Below are 19,547 nucleotides of genomic sequence, written 5' to 3' on the forward strand. Positions count from 1 at the left end.
CAGGGCAGAGGAAAGTTGCTTTGCTGTCTGCTAATCAGGGCTGTGCAGACAGGGATTGAGGAAGGATGGATCTGCTCTGGCTCAGGATGTTTTGGAAACAATACCCTATTTATAGGGGAGGGCAGTGGCCTGGGGCTGTGAGCAGCAGGGGAGCAGCATGGCCCAGGGTCTCACCGTGGGGTGTGGTAGCAGAGCAGTACCCCGGGCAAAGGAATCGGGAATGGTGGGACTGTAGGTGTGGTTTCCTTTTTCTTAACAGTTGTGTGTCATTCTTAGACTTGTTCTGCTCTTTTCCTGCCCCTGAGTGATGGGATGCTGTTGTTAGTTTGCTAGTCCCCTGCCTGCTCCTTGCTGCTGGTGGGTGGGAGGGTGTGCTGTGCTGTGCAGTGCTGTGCCCTGCTGCTGTTGGCAGTGCTGTGTGCACAGGAGCAGTTTGGCTGCACTGCTTTGCAGACAGGGCAGGGTGGTGGTCAGGAGGGGTGCTAGTATGGGCATGTTGAGGATATGGAAGGGTGATGATGCAGCACCTATTTCCAGCTCAGTTGCTTACCCAGATAGTCCAAGTTTAGTCCATTCATTAATCATAAAACCACAGAATAGTTGAGTTGGAGGGGACCCCAGAGCCCCCGCCAGCCAAGTGGGCTAGTTCCCCTCCACCAGTTCAGGCTGCCCAGGCCCTCATCCAGCCTGGTCTTGAGCTCCTCCAGGGATAGGGCACCCACAGCTTCTCTGGCCAGCCTGTGGCAGGGCCTCACTGCCCTCTGAGTTAAGATTTTTTTCCTCACGTGTAACCTAAATTTCTCTTCTAGTTTAAAACTCTCACAGCAATGAGTGCGAGAGTTATTCACAACTGTCTGGGATGATAAAATGCTCGACTGCAGGAATCTATATTGTTCTCCCTGAAGACAGGCAGCAGTGACCATTTTGCCACAGCAGTCAATGCTGCTTTGGCACAAGGTGTGGAAGGCCAGCAGCGTGCAGAGGCTTGGTGCCACGTGTGTAGGTGCCAGACTTGTAGGTGCTGGATCTCTGCAGCAACCCCAGTTCTCCCTGGTGGTAAGGTGCTAGTTTCACTTGCCTTTCTTGCTGCAGGACTATCTGGTAGGAGAAATCACATCATTTCTTTAGTGTTCCTTCTCTGCTGATGTAAACACAGGTCTCTTTTTCCTTTGAGCAAGAGAATTCACCAGTTTTCTCTGCCTTTTGACCTCTGTTGTTTGTCTTCCCAAAACTGCCCCTGACTGCCAGCCACTGCCCTCCAGTTTCTCTGCTGGCAAAGTTAGATCAGGTATTGACATGCAGAACATCAAACAAGTTTTCACTTGTGCTGTTGAGCTCTTCTCCAGTCAACACAGCCATGCAAATCTTCCTGTGTGAAGCAGTAGCCATCCTGCTATTGCTGACTCTGGAGAAGTAGACGTTCCCTGCCAATAGAGCTGGCATGGTGTCTTGTCTCTCGTTGCATAGAGAGTTCCAGTGGAGATGTGCAGTGATTGTGATTGTGATTGTGATTGTGATTGTGATTGTGATTGTGATTGTGATTGTGATTGTGATTGTGGGCTGCCTGAGGTGCTTTGAGCAGTGCAAAGCATCAGAGAAACAGAGCACTTCTGTTTGGCCTGCGTCAGTACAAGCACGCTGCAGAGGGGCTGGCTGGGGGTTCTGCTGCAGACAGGACATGGTGCTGTGTTGCTATGCCATCAAATAATTTCCTTGAGTTTGGGCTTTGGGAATCCCTGGCAGTGTTCTGTTCCTGTTGCAGTGTTATATTTATTTTTTAACCCAATGAGACCTCTAGTTCCTTTTGTTAGCCCTCCCTAATGTATATGACAGCAACAAGCTTTGTGGAGAGTGTGCTAAGAAAGCCAGTCCTGAATGTGTGGTTTGGGGAGGAATGTTCTTCAGCAATTGCCAAAGTGTAGCTGAAAGCTTTGTATGGTTGGAGTGCAGCTGATGCTGGTTCTCTTATTTTTGTTCTCAGGTTGTGCAAGAAGGCAGTTCATGCAGGATCCAGGGGCTCTTGGATGCCACTGGATGCTTTGGAGTCTCACACCAGCTTGATGCATGCAAGACACAGGTGAAACTGGGCAGAACTGGAGATGGGGTGTTTGTAAGCACGCTGGCACTTGCCATGCACCCAACAGAGACAGGTGACAGTAGCTTCTCCCGCTCTGCTGTGCAGACCCTCTCTCGGAGCCACTGCCGCAACATCAAACAGAAGATCTCTCAGTGGGAAGGGAGAACACAAGGGTGCTCCAGCAAGGAGAAACAGCAGCTGAACAATTTTGGAGTAAAATATGATCCAGGCCGTGATGTTCTATCCAAAGTGAAGCCTGAAGATAGAGAGAAAGGGAAAAAAGCTGGGTCTAAAGATCCAAAGAACTTGGGCTTGGATTTCAGGGAAAATGCAGGGGGCTGCTTGCAAACTGCTGACTGTGGTGACCTCAAGTCCTGTGTGTGCAGCCATGCTTCCCAAGCCAAGGAGAATGGAGAATGGCAAGCAGGCTTCCCAGACCCAGGGGAGGCACTGCCCCCAGGCAACTTCTACACTTCGCAAGGGCTGTGGAGGAAAGTAGATCCCAGCAAAGCCCTGCCCGTTCCTATGGACCTTCAGAAGAAGTGGGGGAACTGTGGCTTCACAGAGAGAGAATGTAAAGCCAATGGAGTGGAATTGCTCTGCAGGGCAGAGAGGAATGTGAAAAGCACTTACTTGGAGGCTGTGGAGCAAGAGGAGAAGTTGGCTGCTGTCCCGCCACCCAAGCCCCGTAGGACTTTCCGCTATCTTGCAGAAAACTGTGCCAGTAACTGCAGTGATGCCAGTACTACCCACGAAGCTCCCCTGCAAAAGCAACGTGGAGGAGACCTGGTTTCATTCTCCAACAATCTTGAGAAGAGAACAATAAGCAGGAAGATCCGAGGAAGAATCCAGAGGTACGTCGATTCATCTGTCATCCATTAAACTCTTTCCATTAAATCAGGTTCAGAATGGGTTTAAACAACTTGCTTGCCATGGTACCCTTGTGGAAATGCTGATACTGATGAGGAGATTATATTTCTGGATGAAAGTATCACCTTTCTAACATTCTGTACGCGCTGCTTTTGCTGCTGATAATCTTGTAAATGCTAAAAGCCCCAAACATTTACCAATCCCACACTTTGAAACGGAGTCGAGTTACAATCTGCTGACCCCAGAGAGAGTTTGTTCTCAGTTGCAACTTGTAGATTGCAGGGCAGCCTTCTCTTGTGGCAGTATTGTTGCTAAATGTTCAGATTTTCCTATGAGTGAAAGATTATTTTGCTGTAGGATTTTAATTTCTTGTCTTGAAGTTGGAGGCTGTCATTTGTGGGTGCTCCTCTAGCAACTGTTTAGGCAGCTGTGCTAGAGAAGAGTGTAAGCACTAAAGATGGGATGTGGCTAGGAGTCCTAAATCCTTTTTTCACAGTGGCAAGGTGTGCAGCAAACCCCATATGATTTATGATGTTGGGTTAAATCCCAGCCAGCTCTTTTGTGACCTCTATGTCATTATTTTGGGCAGGAGGCCAAATATATGTAAACACCAACTCCCAGAGGTGGTGACAGCTTTGGCAGGAGCGGTAGAGGAGAGGTCCTGTAGAAAACTACTTAATTCAGAGTACTGCTGCAAGTGCTTTTCTGTAAAAGCTGTTTTGGGTTCTTGCCTCTGTGATTACCTGTCTGAAGTGTGCTTGGAGCTTCAAACTCCATTTTTTAATTTAAAAACTTCCCAGAGTAAGTGAGCAGGACTTGTTTGGCAATCAGAGCCCGTAGTGGAGCATCCATGTACATGATGACCCCAAGGGGGATCAAAGTCTGTGAGACTACAACTCAATTGTCTTTGTACATGGCATTGTCTTTAGATGATGTTATGCTGGTTTTCCTCTAGGAAATCCTTTGAGTTTGAAGACATCCAGGGCTTCCGCAACTGGATGTCTGCCACCAGGTCCCATAAACTTCAAGAAGAAACAAATGGCCCTGCAGGATCCAGGCTCATCTGCACGCAGTCGGAAGACAACATCTATGAGGACATTATCTGTATGTGCCTGTGCTTCTTGGGGATTCATGTTGTTTAGGGGCAGCTGAACTGCTGGGGAGGAAGGAATGAAGATGAGAAAGCATTGAGGACCTGTCCAGCTCTGTGACTTAAGATCTTCCCCATCTGGGTTCCTTGTTGATGTTAATCCCTATCTGTAACTGGATAACTGTGTAGTATAACTGCCTGCATCTGGTTTCAGATATCATGGGAGGCTTCTAGAATTGGCCTGTGCTAAACTGATTTCTTTTTTATCTCCTCACATCCTCTGCTGGAGTGCTGCATTGAGATCGTGCAGGTGCTGACAAAACGAGCTGCTTTGCAGTTCAGCTATTTTCTCCACAGTGCTAGAAGTGTTCCACTTTTCTGAGTCTATGTAGCTTTCCAGTTTTATGGTAGTGGGTTAGATGGACCTCTAGGTGGTAGAAACCTGATCCATCCTTAAAAAGGTCTCTCTTCAGACTCTTCAACTTTGGCAGACAGCTGCACAGACTTTCCTTGCTCGTTTCCCTTGCAAGCATTCAGAAGTTTAGCTCCTTCTGTAAATACTCCTCTCAATGCTTCTTCTAGGTCCTGCAAAAGAGAACCCCTATGAAGATATCAGAGTGCTGCCTTTACCCCTATGGAAGGTCCCATCTGTTTGGAAATTACCACCTACTCAGGGCACTAGTAGAGCTCCAAAGGTAGGATGAGGGGATTAAACCATCATGTGTTTACAAAGAGTCAACTGTGTAAGAGCCCCATTTTGTGTTTCTACTCTGCCCTAGTTCGTCAGTGCTATGTCATTGTCCTTTTATTTTTATTGTTTGTTATGTGCATAAATGGTAATAAGCAGCCATGGCAGTGACAGTTCATAAAGCTATTAAGGAGCAAAATAATAGATTCAGGAGTGCTTAGATGAGATAGTTGAATGTACAGGATGGGGATGGGAGAGAGAGCTTTGGAGAGCAGGAAGTTGGAGGAAATTTATCAATTGTAATCTTGACTTTTTTGACTCTGAACTTGGACCAAAGCATAGTCCCATGCTTAGCCATCCCTTCTGATTCTATTTTCCAGCTTCCTCCAAAACCTTCCTTCCTCAGTCGCAAGACTTTTGAGTTAAAGCCTTCCCCGACTTGTTTGCAAGGGAAAATGGTGAAGGACACGACCTTGCCTGTCACACTGACTGACTGGAAGCTGATCCGAGCAGTAGAGGCTACTAGCAGGAGAAAGAACTTGCCCTGGGTGAGATTTAAGTGTGAAACATTGCTTCTTGCATGGCACTTGAAACCCTTAGTGCTTTGTCCAGCATCTCTAAGTGATTCGTGTGTCTGGCAGGTAAATGTTGCTTAGCACTGCTGTATATGTGAACAAATGATTCTCTTGAACCACTTCCCTCCAAGAAGTAGGGCAGGCACTGGGAGATGGAAGAACAGAGAGTCAGTTCTAGTGGTAATTTTGTTGGTGAATAATCTGCAAATGGGGTAATAGGTCAAAGGGATAGCAGTGCTGTCTGTGGATACCAGCTGGTCCTAGTGCTTTGTCAGCTAAGCCTTGTTCCGTGAAGTATGATGATGTTGGTTTTGTGCTGAATGCGATGCAGGAAGGCAAGGAAGCAGTCTGTAAGCTAAAGGATCAGCTCAGTCCTATCTGTGTGTATGTTTGTGTGTATGTTTCTCCTGGGGACTTCTTAGGCTGACCCGTGTTCTCACTGCAGGGACTGAGCTGTTAGGTGGCTGACAGCACAGGTCTATGAGGAGAAGGCTGGGCACTTGCTTACATGGCATTCTGCCTTATAGTACTTGACTTACATTTGGGAACATGCTCTTGCAGCTGTTTCCACATTCTAAAGGAGAAGAGCACTGCTTTGGGATAAGCCCATTTCACAAAGCCTTCCTACAGTTCTCTGCTGCTTCGGGTTGTTCCTTTCTGCCTGCATGCGAAACACTGATACGCTTCTGAGTAGTGAGAGAGGCCTCTAATTCATTTTTGCACTGGAGGATTCATTCTGATTCTCATTTGACATGCTTGGAAACTTTCTAGATACTGGTATTAGTTAACACTTTGAAGCATGTGCTATAGAAAGACAGCTGCAGCTACCACTGTGTGCTCTGTGTGTGGCACGTGGAATGCAGAACTCAATTTCCAATTGTAGTAGTGACAACAACTTACTTTTGCCATGATGAAATTGTTTAACTTCTGCAGATCGTTATTTCTCGAGCACATATGCTTAATTTTAACAATTAGCACAGGACTGTGACGTAATTGGACAGCTGCAAAATACTTTTTGCATTTTAAATGTTTTGGAAGAACAAGGAACACTTGAATGTGTTTTGCTTTTTGTTTTTTGTTTTGTTTTTTCATAAACAAACTACAGGCCTGGAAAGTTGTTTTACAGGAAAGACTGTAAAAATGCTGTGATGGAGAGTATCTTTCTTTTGGAGGAGGAAAGTATAACATTCCCTAAAGCAAACCTACTCCAAAAATCTGGTAACAATTTGCATGCAGGAAGCGTGCTGCTCCTAGGGAATTGAGCCAAGATTACTCAAAAGATTGAGAAAAGGGTTGTAATCTAAGAGGAAAAAATGTTATTGCTCAAGAAATGTATAAGAAGCCTTAAACACACCCAATATCTTCCACTGGTGACTCAACTGTACAAAAAACGAGAGCACAAATTGAAAACCTCTCAATAATACTGGATGGCAGAGGGAAAAGAAGGCAAGAGAAGCACTACCTCCTGAGGTCTGTTTTCTTCCTTTCAGCCTTATTTTAGGAGGACATGTTAGTCTAAAGCAGAGCACCAGGAGACAACATCTGTGAGGACATTTGAAAAGGAGAAGAGCTAATTATAGTTTGCTGAACTGAGGATAAAGGCTTGAGCTGAAAAACAGGTTCTCCTTCTGAGTATCTTCCTTTTTATGCAGTTTTTGTGGTGACAAATGGCTGGGCGCACCCTGCTACATCCAGTGGGAGCATTTAATAAATTCTTAACTGGAGACAAGAGTGAACTTGATCTGCTGTTTGCATTTAAAGTAAATCCTTCACAACGAAGTGATAGCAGTCTTTGACATGCAGAATCAAGGAGCTGCCTGCAGCATTGTATACCTGACAGATGAGGGTAAGAGTCCAGGGAGGCCTATGACAGGAGTTACAGAAAGCATTATGATTTTGGTTTTAAGGCCTTTGTGACCAGTGAAATGAAGGTTAGCAGTACTGACATGGAGTGTCGAATGCTGACACTTCTTCTGTGTCTGTAGTCTGCTTCGGGCAGTGGTGTTTTCCAAAGCTTTTCTTCCAGTGGACTAAGTCTGTGGTTTGCCTGCAGCATAGACCCCTTATTCAGTCCTGCTTTCTGTTTTTTACCTGTGCAAAATGAAGGTACTTAATCCATTAATTTTAGCAACTTGCCCTGGGACAAGGACACAGAGCAGACTTGCTCTGTGCTCAACCGGTGTTTTGGAGAACTTTAGCTATTTGACATTTAACAACAACAGCAACAAAACTCTGAAACCAATCATAAAAAAGTGAGTTACATTGGGAGAGTTCTACTTTTCACTGGGCTTGGAAGGAGTTTGGATACCTGAGAGCACCTGGAGTTCAGAGATCTTCATAGTGGAGGGTTCATAAGATACTCTTGCAAAGGTCTTTGCAACAGAAGACTGAGATCTGATGCTGGTTTGCCACTTCTGCTGTCTATTTTGTCAACAAAATGTAACTTCCATAATGTATACATGGTTTAGCCAACTTCAAGCTGTGCTAATGGTAAGGTCTCTCTTGCAGCAGAAGCTGCTTATTCATGGTGCAGTGCACTGTGCTAAAAGTACTCTAGCAAGCAGTCTCTGAGCTGGGGTCCCTGGCAGGAATTCAGTAACCTTTCCCAAGTATTGTGGTTCTAGATGGCAGCTGTTGGGCTGTAGTCCTGTTGGCACCTGGACCCTTTTCTGGACCCCCTTACTAATCTCTGCTTCTGCTTTGGATTTCAGATGGTACTAAAAATACAGGAGATCTTTGTTTCTAAGCGTGGGAAGAAGAGGGTGAAATTGCTCAGTCCTGCTGGGAGAGAAGTGCCTCCAACAAAAGGTACAGAGCTCTCCAGCACTATTCCTTTTGCTACAAAATTGTTGAGTGGCACAATTTCGGCATGTGCTGAGGTGCAGATTTCCTGCAGCTTATTCTGGGCTGACAGAACAGTGCTGAGCCCCATGTCTTGTAATTGGAATTGTTGGACTTTCAGCACCAGTAGGACTGGGAACACTTCACTTACACAGATTTAACACTGGTACAAGTGGAAGATTCCCCTGTAGTCTGAGCCTGAGGAACTGGAGTAATGGTTAAAAGTGCTTTTTCAAAGAGACAGAACAAGACCAAAAATCCTACACAAAACCACTTGGCACTAGAAGTCAGTCTCTGACTGTTCCACTTGTCTATGCCTCTAAAATGATATTCTTGTGTACTTGCAAATTACAAGCAGTGGTATGATCTTTATTTATGGTATATTCTGTCCAGCAATGCTGTTAACTTTTATAACAGCATCTAATAACCATGTGGTTGCTATTCTTTGCCTGTGATCAGCATCCTGGAAGCAGGGATCTTAATCAGGTCTACTTCCTGAAATTTACTGTTGTAGCACATCTGCCAGTAGAGGTTGTTCTTTGCTGATGCCTTGAGCAGACCTGAGTGATGCTGATCTGACGAGTCTAAAGTTCTCTCTCTTTCCCAGGTTAGGGTGTTGCCCATCTTCCTTCTTCACGGCTAACAAGCAAAAACTATGTGTGTTTCAGGTGAAACCAGTGGGAATGAAAGTGATACGGAAAACCAGCCAAAAAGTGAGTGAATCACAGGGGCTGGTCCTGTACCCACAGCTCAACGCATTTGGCTGAGACTCTAGTGGGATGGCCATGCTGACAAGTTGTGGCTTCTGCCAAGACAGAGAAAGGGCATGTCTGAGGGTTAGTGTGACCGAGGCTGGAGCTGTTGCAGAGACAGATCAATTTCTGTTTCTCCCACTTCTCCCAAGTCCTTCAGGTTTAAAGCCAACAATCTGCTAATGACTAGCAGTGTTGCTCTGGGATGTATGGAAGGCATGGCAGGAGAGAGCTAGTTATCAAACGAAAAATGATTTGCAGAGTTGCTGCAAGGCAAGTGCTCCTCTATGTGGAACAGCTCTGAACTCAACAAATTGACCCAAGAGTCCCAGGCCATAGCATGCAGCTGTTCTGTGACATTAGTCAGATCAACCAATCCCTTTTCTCCTTAACAAAGGTGATCCCCATTCCGTGACTGATAGGTGTCCATCAGTAATAGTCACAGGCTGGTTTTGGGTTTGTTCCTTTCTTCAGGTCGACACAGGGGCCTGCTACTGGTGCAGTCAGCCTCCAAGAGGAACCCACACTACCAAACATTAGAGAGAGATTTGATAGAGCTCCAGGAGCAGCAGCTATTTGAGCTATTTGTGGTAGTGTCACTACACAAGAAGGCATCTGAGGTTAAATACACACCACAAATCATACAGCAGTTTCCCAGCAAGGTAAGACCTGCCTGCAAACATCCACACAACATGCAGCAGCTGCTTATTTCTAGTAATTCTAGCTTGCTGTCAGAAGTAATTTAGTGATTATTATGAATATTATCCAAACCTTGTTAAGGGAGGTTATATTGTTCTAGCAGTATAAGGGATTTGTGTGCAAATAACTATTGTCTTTGATATGTGCATGTTTTGGATTCACAGAATTAATAAGGCACTGTAGCCAGAAAGAGTGCAAGGTCTTAATTAATGGATGGAATTGAATGCATGTGCTGAGTGAAAATACAATCTTTAAAATCTCAGCTTTATGGAATAAACTTTGCTCTTCTCAGGGATGTTTCATACTTACATGAAATCTCTCTAATTTGAAAGCTTCCCTTTTGCCCCTTCTGGACACTTCTAAGAATTGAGAGTTTTCCTGTCCAGATCTGTAGGAATGGACCTGAGGCAAACTGCCTAATGGCACAACAGTTGTTTGGGTGCTTCATTCTCCTGTCAATTTGGCCATGGCTCTGAATCCTACTCAGTTTGTACCACAGCCAGCTGGGTAATTTGAATAAGGTCCAATCAGCAGCTAAGTTGGAAGAGGGATCTGGGAATCTATTTTAGTGAGAATGCTTTCTCCCATACTTGTAGATTAGCTGTCTGGTGGTTCAGCATTTGAAAGATTCAAGAAGATACTGTCCCCTGTTGTTTTAAATGCTGCAGCTGTGCACCACACTTCAGTTACTTTAAACGTATGTTACCTCTCCAGCCTGAACATCGCTTCAGACAGTCAAAGGATACTGAAGAGAGGCTGAAGGTCATTCCCAAATTCTGCTTTCCAGATCCCAAAGACTGGTTTCCTGCATCAGACCTTAAAAGGTAAAGACTTGCTGTCTGAGGTGGACAGTGCTGAAGGTTTAAATATGTACAAGTTCCCTGGCCCTGAGGAACTGCAACCAAACCAAGGAAAAATTGGAAAGGCTGAATCCCTAAGCCCTGTGAAGGGGAAAGGTGGTCTGTGGAGGTGGGCTCAGAGGTGCTGCATCTGTCTGAGCATCATCTTTATTTTAAGTTCTTTGTTTTGAGGGCCTGAAGTTGCTTGGCTATTCATAACAGAGGGGGTCTTTGGAATGAACAGGGCGATAGCTTATGGTTTGTGTGGAGCACATTTTACTTTGTCAATCTCTTGTCTGAACTGTATGGTGAATTTAGCTCTTGACTCTTCTTTGTTTTCCCAGTGAAACATTTTCTTTTGTGTTGACGGGTGAGGATGGCAGCCGCTGGTTTGGATACTGCAAGAAACTCCTGGTAAGCATATGTGTAGTGGGTGGAGTGTTAAGAGTGTACTGTTAAATGCGCAATCAAATGCGGAATATGAATCAGCAGTAATTTCCCAAGTGGGTTAGGTATCTCCTGGGCTGCTGCTGAGGTTTCCAGTCATTTAATTGCATAAAGGGAAGAGCATGACTATGCCCAGCAATACAGTAAAGTGAGTCCAGGGTGTGAAAGCTCCTGGAGCTGCTTATCCCTAAGGAATCCCACAGGGCAGAAGTGTGGAGGGGACTACAGCAGAAGGAATACTGTGAATCAGCTACGTTGTGTGTGTTAGGTTCCTTATTACATCCATGCTGTCAGCGTAACTGGTCCTGTTGCTTTCCAGCCAGAAGGAAAAGGGAAGCGCCTTCCTGAGGTATACTGCATTGTCAGCCGCCTGGGCTGCTTCAACCTCTTCTCCAAGGTGAGGTGGGAAACCTTGTTACTTCATCTGTATGAGTCTGACAGCCAGCAAACACCAGGAACTACTTGGATGCTTTTCTACAGTCTAGAATTCTCTCAGCAGTTGGAGTCCATCAGTGTAGTGCTTCCTTGCTGCTTTTGTATTTTGACAGGACAAATAAAATTATAGTGGGGCTGGGACTTGTCAGCTGGTGTGCAGGAGACTATTCCTTCATCAGATTCGTGTCAGGAAGTGGCTTCTAATATTTGGTAATATTGATGATGTCCCTTCATTCTCTTTTTCCAAGACTTGGAAATGGAAAATCATTTATTTGGTGGGGAACATCTCAGGGAATATCTCAGCTTGTTTCTCCTAGCACCATAAGGAGAACAGATAAGGAGGTGAACACCAGAGAAAGCTCTCGCAGGTGAAGAGCAGCTATTGCAGAAGAGTACAGGTGCAAATTTGTGATGACAGCTGATTTCTAATAATTGGACCACGGAGTTATTAGAACGGTGTTTCAGAAACATGATTTGGAGAGGAGGATGAGGTGTTGCCCTTCTTCCCCCTCTAACTGAAGTATCTGATTGCCACATATAAGAGATTTCCTTTCAGTATGGAGAATGGAGAATTGCACTTACAGTTAGCCATTACCATTGGCTTGTTCACACATTTGAGAGGAGCTTACACAAGAATCCCAGGCAAGGAGGAAGGAGGGCTGTGAGTGTGTTGGATCCTTCATGTGTAGCTATGGAATGGGACATAACAGGCTTGTATTTCTTCCAGCTTACCAGCACGCAGTGAACCAAAGTCTGATTTATTTCCTTGCAGATTTTAGATGAAGTGGAGAAGAGGCGAGAGATGTCCCCAGCCCTAGTGCACCCATTTATGCGTAGTGTTATGGAGGCACCTTTCCCTGCTCCTGGACGCACTATTACTGTGAAGAGCTTCCTGCCAGGAGCAGGAAATGAGGTAACTGAATTCAGGACTCGTTTTCCTGTGCTGACTGGTGTCTCTGGGGCATAGTGGCATTTTGCAAACTGCACTGTAGAGTGATGCTGTCTGTAAATCATTAATCTGATGGTAATTTCCAGACTGGCTAGAGGTTGTCAGGGAAACCAGTTACCTGTTGAACCACACAGTAGAAGCTATTCATTGCTTTTTTTAAAGGAAGAGCTGGTTGAGAGTCCTTTGAGATGCTCTGAACTGGTCATCCAGGTGATGTGGGTTCAACCTTTGAGGATCCAACACTTCTGCTTTCCAGTCAGGTCCTCCCTCATCCAGCCTAATTCTGTGCTCTGGCTATTCCACCCAGCACTCTGCATCTCTGCTATTCCCAGGTTATGAAACTGTGCCGTCCGTCGGATTCTCGACTTGAACATGTTGATTTTGAATGCCTGTTCAAGTGCCTAAGTGTCTCTCACATGATACGGGTCTTTGCCTCTCTCCTGCTGGAAAGGAGAGTGATCTTTGTTGCTGACAATTTAAGGTAAAAAATGAGTGTGAGTGACCAGTTCTTTCTGTGGGATATTGCTTTTCCTTCTGTATTTGGGCCTGTTTCATGTGCAAGCTTGTCTAATTTTCTGTAAAGAATTAGATTTAAAAGCTTTTTGCAGACTCCACAAAACTGTGCATGCTTTAACATTTGGAGTGTTGTTCTTATTCGAGAGGAGACATGGGAATGTTTCCTTTACCTCTTTAGTCTGGGCTGATGCTATCCCTAGCTTCCCATAACTGACTTCATAAATGCTTGCATGGGGCTTCTTCTAATGCATAATCAACATATGTGAACTACATTTCCTCTGAGCATTTCTAACTGTGTCTGTAGAACACCGAAAGAGACACTGACAATCCACTCTGTGCTTCTCTTACTTTTTAGCACCCTGTCTAAATGTGGCCATGCTGCAGTTGCAATACTTTATCCCTTCACTTGGCAACACACGTACATACCAGTGCTACCAACTTCTATGATTGATATTGTGTGCTCTCCGACTCCATTCTTAATTGGCATTCTCTCCTGCTCATTACCTCAGCTCCAAGACCTGCCTGTAGAAGAGGTGAGAACTGGGCTAACACTGTGGAGGGACAATTGCAATGGAATTAGGCTGATTTCTCTGGAAGAACTCTGTGGATTCTGTCTTAATGTAAAGTCTTAAACCTTTCCGAGACAGTTTTTAACTTGCAGGGTACATGCCAGCATGTTCCTCTGCTATCAAAGATAAGTAAGGCTGGCTGTTCTTATAGACAGGCTGAAGTGATGCAAAACTTATGATTTGTGTTGTGTGACATCCCCTACCACCGGGGACAAAAGAAAAGATGGAAAAAAAAAAGTTCTTGTTTTCTTCCTTCTGTATGGCAACGTACATAGTTATAAGAGCTAATGTTTTTTGTCTGTCTTTCCCCAGGTTCTGATTGTTGATCTTTGCGCTGACAAGTTTTTGCAAGAGGTGAGTGAAAGAGTGAAGTTACAGCACCAGTCACTCTTGGTATTGTTATATGCCAAGAACAGGCATCCACAAACGTAAGCCAGAAATCAGTTAAAGCTGATCTTCATCTGTAGACTCCAGTGGTTGAAGACATATCTTGCATTCCTTTTGGATCACTAGAGAAGGGAACGGATATTTTGCAAGGCTGAAGTTGCAGGAGCAGCAGCACAGAGCATTGTGAAGCCAAACAAGCTTTACCAAATGTACTGAAAATACCTTCTACATCACCAGACAAGGCACTATGAACTTCCTGGAGTGTAACTAGTTCAGGAGGATATTTGCATCTCTTTTCCCTTGCCTTACTGTTCTATTTTGCACTACAGCCTGCAAGTGGAGAAAGGTATTGAAGGACTGTTTTCTCACTGGAGTATTGAAACATATTATGTGTCGTATTTTCTCAACAGTCATTTGTTGTTCTAGTGTGTTTTATCACTGCTCTGATAAGCCTGAGTCTGTGTAGTGGATATGGTATACACTGTTCTGTGTTAATGTATGCATTGAGTCTTATTGTATGTAGAAGGCATTGAGAAGTGTTTTTCATTTCTGTGGCAACAAGACAAATGTACCATCTCCACCAAGATGCAACATACCAGAGTAACTTCCCTCTAATTGTTCTAGGCATGTTAAGAGTATATCTCATCAGTTCATGAAGAGAAGCTTCTGTTGAATAGATGTAACAGAAAAAGCTTTCATGGTCACTTTTCTGTTTAGGTATCAGATGAAGAAGAGATCCTGCCTCATAAACTCCAGGCTGCACTTGTCCAGATTTTGGAGGAACGAAATGAAATCTTGTCACATGAGCAGAGCTGTATACAAGGTATACCTATAGAAAAGTCAGCAAACCTCTTCAGTTGCCAAGTGGTTGCCACAGAAGTGTGCCAACAGAAATAAACATCACAGAGTCACATTTTATAAAGCTATTTTCCTGTGATCTTATTGAGAACATCTTTCTTGTGAATGTATTAGAAATCTGTCCTTATAATTGTTCCTCTTTGCACAATCAGTATGTGGAGAACTCTGGATTTACTTAGGCCAAGTGTATCAGTTCCCATGCTTTGAGTTTTCTGTAATTTTCCTGATGTTTTTCTTACATGGAGAATAGAGTATATTCTCTGTACTTCAGAGGATAATATGATAATCATTTTCAAAGTTGCTCTTCTTGATAACACAATCCTTCAGATGAATTAATGTGAGAATTTTGAAATGCATTGAGTTGCTTGAGAGAATGGCATTGATGAATTGTGATTTCATGGTTATTGGGTGTAACGAAGTTTTCCAGTGGGTTTGTGTTTTCTAATTTGCCACGCTCTTTAAAAGCATTAGACTATTATGAACATACTGCTTATTAATTTTTTACTGAGGGGAAAGAAATTATGAATGCTTTCGCTGCTAGAAAAGCTTCAAAATGGAACCTGCCTCAGCAGAAAGTTGACATGGGAGAGGAAGCTAAATACTTGAGCCAGGACTTGTTTGGTATTGAAAACCCATATGAAATTTCAGCCTAAAAAGCATCTGCTGCTCTTCTTTTAGAAGAGAAGTGTCTGAAGTGACTCACATTAGAGGGGCATTTCTCCTATGCTATCTTCTTCACAGGTGACATGCCTCTCAACTCCCTGGTCTCTGAAGCTTTTGTGCACTTCTTTGTGGAGATCGTTGGTCACTATTCCCTGCACATGAACGTTACAGAGAAAGGAGAGCGAGTGTTCCAGCGGGAACCATTCCGTAAATCCCACACGTCCCGCAATGTGCGTCATTTCCTGCACTTCTTCATGGAAACACAGATGTTTGCAGGGTTCATTCAGGACCGAGAGCTAAGGAAGAGTGCTGTCAAAGGTGAGGCTTGATCTTGATTTCTTGTTCTACAAACTCACTTCCAAAGTATAACATCACATATCTTTAACTCTTAAAAAGCCTTTTGCCCCAGCAAGTTTTCCCCCTGGTGTATGTAATAGCTTCATGCCCTTCTAATTATTCAGTAAATTAATGGTCTCAAGGAAAGGATGCCTTTGTCTCCTTCCTGGCGTTGGTGCTGCACACAGCCTTACACACACGCTGTCAGTGCCTGTCAGGACCTCTCCCAGCTCGGTGCTGCTCTCTCCCTTTAGGCCTTTTTGAGGTCCGTGCCTTGGAGTATTTGGAGAGCATTCCGGAGTCGGAGCCGACAGGGATGAACAGAATCCTTCGCACTCTGGGTAAAGAGACAGCTTTTTATTTTGCTTTTTTCCCTCCAGTGTTTTGCCTTGTGTATGCATGCTGCTTTCCCTTGCCTTGCCAGGACTGTAGAGCACTGCTTGTACGATTCTTTCTCATACTTAATAGCTTTGGCTTTATTTAAGCGTGCAGAAGTGGTGTAATCCCAGAGATGTCCAAACTTTGCAATTTTAGCCTTGGCTGCAAACGCAGCACGGGACAGAGGTCCTCCTGCCAGCAGAGCTGACCACGCGTGGGTTTCTGCCCTCAGAAGCTCCTTGACCAGAAGACCCCGGTGGGTCTCCAAATCCTAACTGTCTTTTGTTTTATTTTTTTTCCTGTAGGGAGTAAGATGAAATTTCGCCAGAAGAAATGAACGTGCGCTGCCGGGGAACGGCAGAGGGCCGCGAGGAGGCGGATGGACCCCTCCCCTGCACGGAGCCCGCCTCACATCCCCCACCAGCGCCAGTACCGCCATAATAACCAGCAGTGCCCCAACCATTCGTGTCCTTTCCTCTCTGGGCGGGGCGTCGCGGTCCGTGTGGGGAGGGGGGTGGGATGAGAATGGGGCGGGTCCGGGCCGTGCGCGCAGGCGCAGTGTGGAGCGCCGCGCGGCCGAGGCCTGGGGGTGGGCGCATGCGCAGTAGTCGCGCGCATCATGGCGGGGCCCGGGCTGGTAGCGGGCGACGTGGTGGTGGACGCGCTGCCATACTTCGACCAGGGCTACGAGGCGCCGGGCGTGCGCGAGGCGGTGAGTGCGGGCCGAGGCGGCGTGGCGCGGCGTGGCTGTGCCCCGCTCCCGCCTGACGGCCCCGTGCGCTAGGCTGCGGCTCTGGTGGAGGAGGAGACGCGGCGCTACCGGCCCACGAAGAACTATCTCAGCTACCTGCCGGCCCACGACTGCAGCGCCTTCGAGGTGAGCCGCCCCGCCCCGCACCGCCGCGTACGCCCCTCACGCCCCTCACCGCCCTCTCCCCGCAGACCGAGATCATGCGGAACGAGTTCGAGCGCCTGGCGGCCCGGCAGCCCCTGGAGCTGCTCAGCATGAAGAGGTGAGGGGGAACGGCGCGGGGCTCCGGGCGCGGCTCCGGGCGGGATCCGAGCGCCGCTGCGTTGCAGGTACGAGCTGCCGGCTCCTTCCTCTGGGCAGAAGAACGACATCACGGCGTGGCAGGAGTGCGTCAACAACTCCATGGCGCAGCTGGAGCACCAGGCTGTGCGCATCGAGAACCTGGAGCTGATGTCCCAGCACGGCTGCAACGCCTGGAAGGTGTACAATGAGTAAGGCTGGGCTGGGCTGGCAGCCTGCGAAACGGTGCTGCGGGGGCTGAGGGTTGAAACGCTGTCCTGCTGAGCCTCCTCACCCGAAGCCGCTGTTAAGAGTGGCCAATAAACGTTTGGAAGTGTGGCTACAGGAATCACCAGGGCTGTTCCAGACAGAGAGTGTCGATATCTTCCTTCTAAGAAGCGTCAGCTGAACTTTAAAGAAAGCATAGGCAAAAGGACTGAGAAGCTTACCTTTGTGAGAAGGCCTGTGAGCTGTTCAGCCTGAGAAGAGGCTCTGGGTGGAGGATCTGTTGGCTTACATGTGTACATCAGGAAAAGAATAGTTTGTGCACAGGCAGTGTTGTGGGGGAAAAAATGGGTGAGCTCAGTGTGTAAGTTAGACTGGCAGTGCGGTGATGAGATATTTTGGTACTATTCTAGTGAAAATATCATGAGCTTACAGTAACAATCTTAAAAATAAGAAAGCACATCCAACTAATGGATGTGGCTTTGTAACATCTGGTGGCAGGGGTTGAACACAGTGATTATTAAAGGGGTTTGTCTTGAAGCTGTATATATTGTGATCTGAACGTTTTCTTGTTGCCATGACCTTATAAACTCAGGAGTGAAGGGCACAGGCTGCTGAGAACGTGTGTGCTTGCCTTTAGTGGATGATTGCATGCTGAGCTTTTCTAAAAAGAGTTGTATGGGGGGCTAGTTAAAAGGATCTGACAATAACCGTATGTTTTTCTAATGCTGTGCTTGCATTCTGCTACTAGGCATCTGGTTCATATGATAGAACAAGCCCAGAAAGAGCTTCAGAAGTTGCGGTGAGTGCTTTTTTGTAGTCTTCATACTGAAGTTGGGAAGAATATAGAAACTCCCCACCCCCTCAGCTCTGAAAGAGCTGTATATATGCTGCTGTAGTGGTCCAAGGAAAGAAGATACCCCCCTCTCCCTCCTCCCTTTCCCTAACTGTTGTATTTATAATGCCTATTCAACTCAAAGTCTGTGGTTGTTTTTCTGTTATTTTTGTCTGAACCTCTGCTTTGAACAGAATGAATTGTGATGGAGTCCTCTTTCAAATGCAGTCATATTTCCTTTTCACTGCTGGTACTGTTTTATTTAGCATGCAGTTGGCTCAGCTTGGCTGATGTTAGGTTTGTTTTTTGTGTGGGTGCTTTAGCAAGTTTACGGAGATGGATTACTGAGGGATGGAGGCAGTATGTTGAAATGATGTGTTCTAACTTCTGTCAGGGTTCTGAGTGTTACTGTATTGTTGCTTTGTGATGGTTAGATGCTGTCTGCACCACTGCTTCCTGGTGGGAACTTCAGGGCAGTGAATTTCAAGCTGCAGGTTTAAACATCTTTGAATCAATGGAACAAACAAAAACAACAAAGCATTGTCTCTATATTTTTTCTCAGGAAAAGCATTCAAGATCTGAACTGGCAACGGAAGAACATGCAGCTCACAGCTGGAGCTAAGCTACGAGAAATGGAATCCACGTGAGTATCTGGGATTACTGATAATGCCTTCCAGGAGCCTCTTCTGTATGGGATTTCCTTATGGAAAACATCAGCCTGTTTTTCAGTACCATCATAGCAGATGATTGTGTGGCTGCTGTTGATGTGCACAGTGTTTCAGTGGATGAGTATTTCAGCTGTGTGTAACAGTCACTGTGAGTGTGTGACACAGTGAGTGGCAGCAGCTTAAACTTGCACGGATCATTTCTTAAACTCTTCTGCATCTGATTATTGGAAGTCAGTGTTTTTCAGCCTTTTCCTCTTTACAGCATTTTATTTCCTGGATTGTACATTGATGCTTAACTGTTGAAAACCTCTTTTTGTAACTAGTTGTTCAGATTGCTCCTGGTGTCAACTGAGTTGTGTGACGTACTGAGCCAAACGCTGCTTGTTCTCTGTCCCTGTGCTCTGCCACACTTGCTGTCCTGCTCTTGATTTCAAATCAGGATTGTTATAAGCCCCGGTAACACCTGACAGCTTCCTTTCTTAAATTGTTCCCTTACAGGTGGGTGTCTCTCGTCAGCAAGAACTATGAGATTGAACGAACAATTGTGCAGCTAGAAAACGAGATTTCACAAATCAAACAACAGCATGGGGAAGCAAACAAGGAGAACATCCAGCAGGACTTCTGACGGCTGCTCTCTTCTGAACGTTGCTCCGTGTTTTTGCATTTCCTACTGTGCTGTAATAAACTTTGCGGAATAAAGGCTGCTCCTCTCCCCACGTGGCTGATGGGCGTTCTCGCAGCGCGGACCGGGCTGCGACCTCCGTGCGCGCGGGGGCGCTGTCGGCGGCGGCCAATCGCGTCTCGCGCGCGGCGCGTCACG

General features: G+C 45.9%; 2 protein-coding genes across 2 annotated transcripts; both read left to right on the forward strand.

Moving 5' to 3' along the window:
* Nucleotides 1–1,958: 1,958 nt before the first annotated feature.
* DENND2C (DENN domain containing 2C) lies at nt 1,959–16,383 on the forward strand. Its single transcript, XM_065740287.1, has 18 exons — nt 1,959–2,931; nt 3,903–4,051; nt 4,620–4,732; nt 5,106–5,273; nt 8,012–8,108; nt 8,810–8,854; nt 9,368–9,555; nt 10,307–10,416; nt 10,776–10,845; nt 11,198–11,275; nt 12,086–12,226; nt 12,595–12,743; nt 13,134–13,311; nt 13,660–13,701; nt 14,452–14,557; nt 15,334–15,573; nt 15,846–15,932; nt 16,275–16,383. Exons 1-18 carry the CDS (start codon nt 2,132–2,134, stop codon nt 16,304–16,306), a joined length of 2,793 nt encoding a protein of 930 aa, XP_065596359.1. The 5' UTR covers nt 1,959–2,131; the 3' UTR covers nt 16,307–16,383.
* Nucleotides 16,384–16,570: 187 nt separating this feature from the next.
* On the forward strand, nt 16,571–19,427 carry BCAS2 (BCAS2 pre-mRNA processing factor). The gene is made up of 7 exons (XM_065740288.1): nt 16,571–16,681; nt 16,754–16,846; nt 16,912–16,982; nt 17,050–17,211; nt 17,976–18,026; nt 18,622–18,702; nt 19,226–19,427. The coding sequence occupies exons 1-7, from the start codon at nt 16,589–16,591 to the stop codon at nt 19,350–19,352; spliced, it is 678 nt and encodes a 225-aa protein (XP_065596360.1). The 5' UTR covers nt 16,571–16,588; the 3' UTR covers nt 19,353–19,427.
* Nucleotides 19,428–19,547: the final 120 nt, after the last annotated feature.

Source organism: Cyrtonyx montezumae, unplaced genomic scaffold (genome assembly GCF_038088225.1).
Source record: "Cyrtonyx montezumae isolate F1298 unplaced genomic scaffold, pur_monq_1.0 scaffold_26, whole genome shotgun sequence".
NCBI lineage: Eukaryota > Metazoa > Chordata > Aves > Galliformes > Odontophoridae > Cyrtonyx > Cyrtonyx montezumae.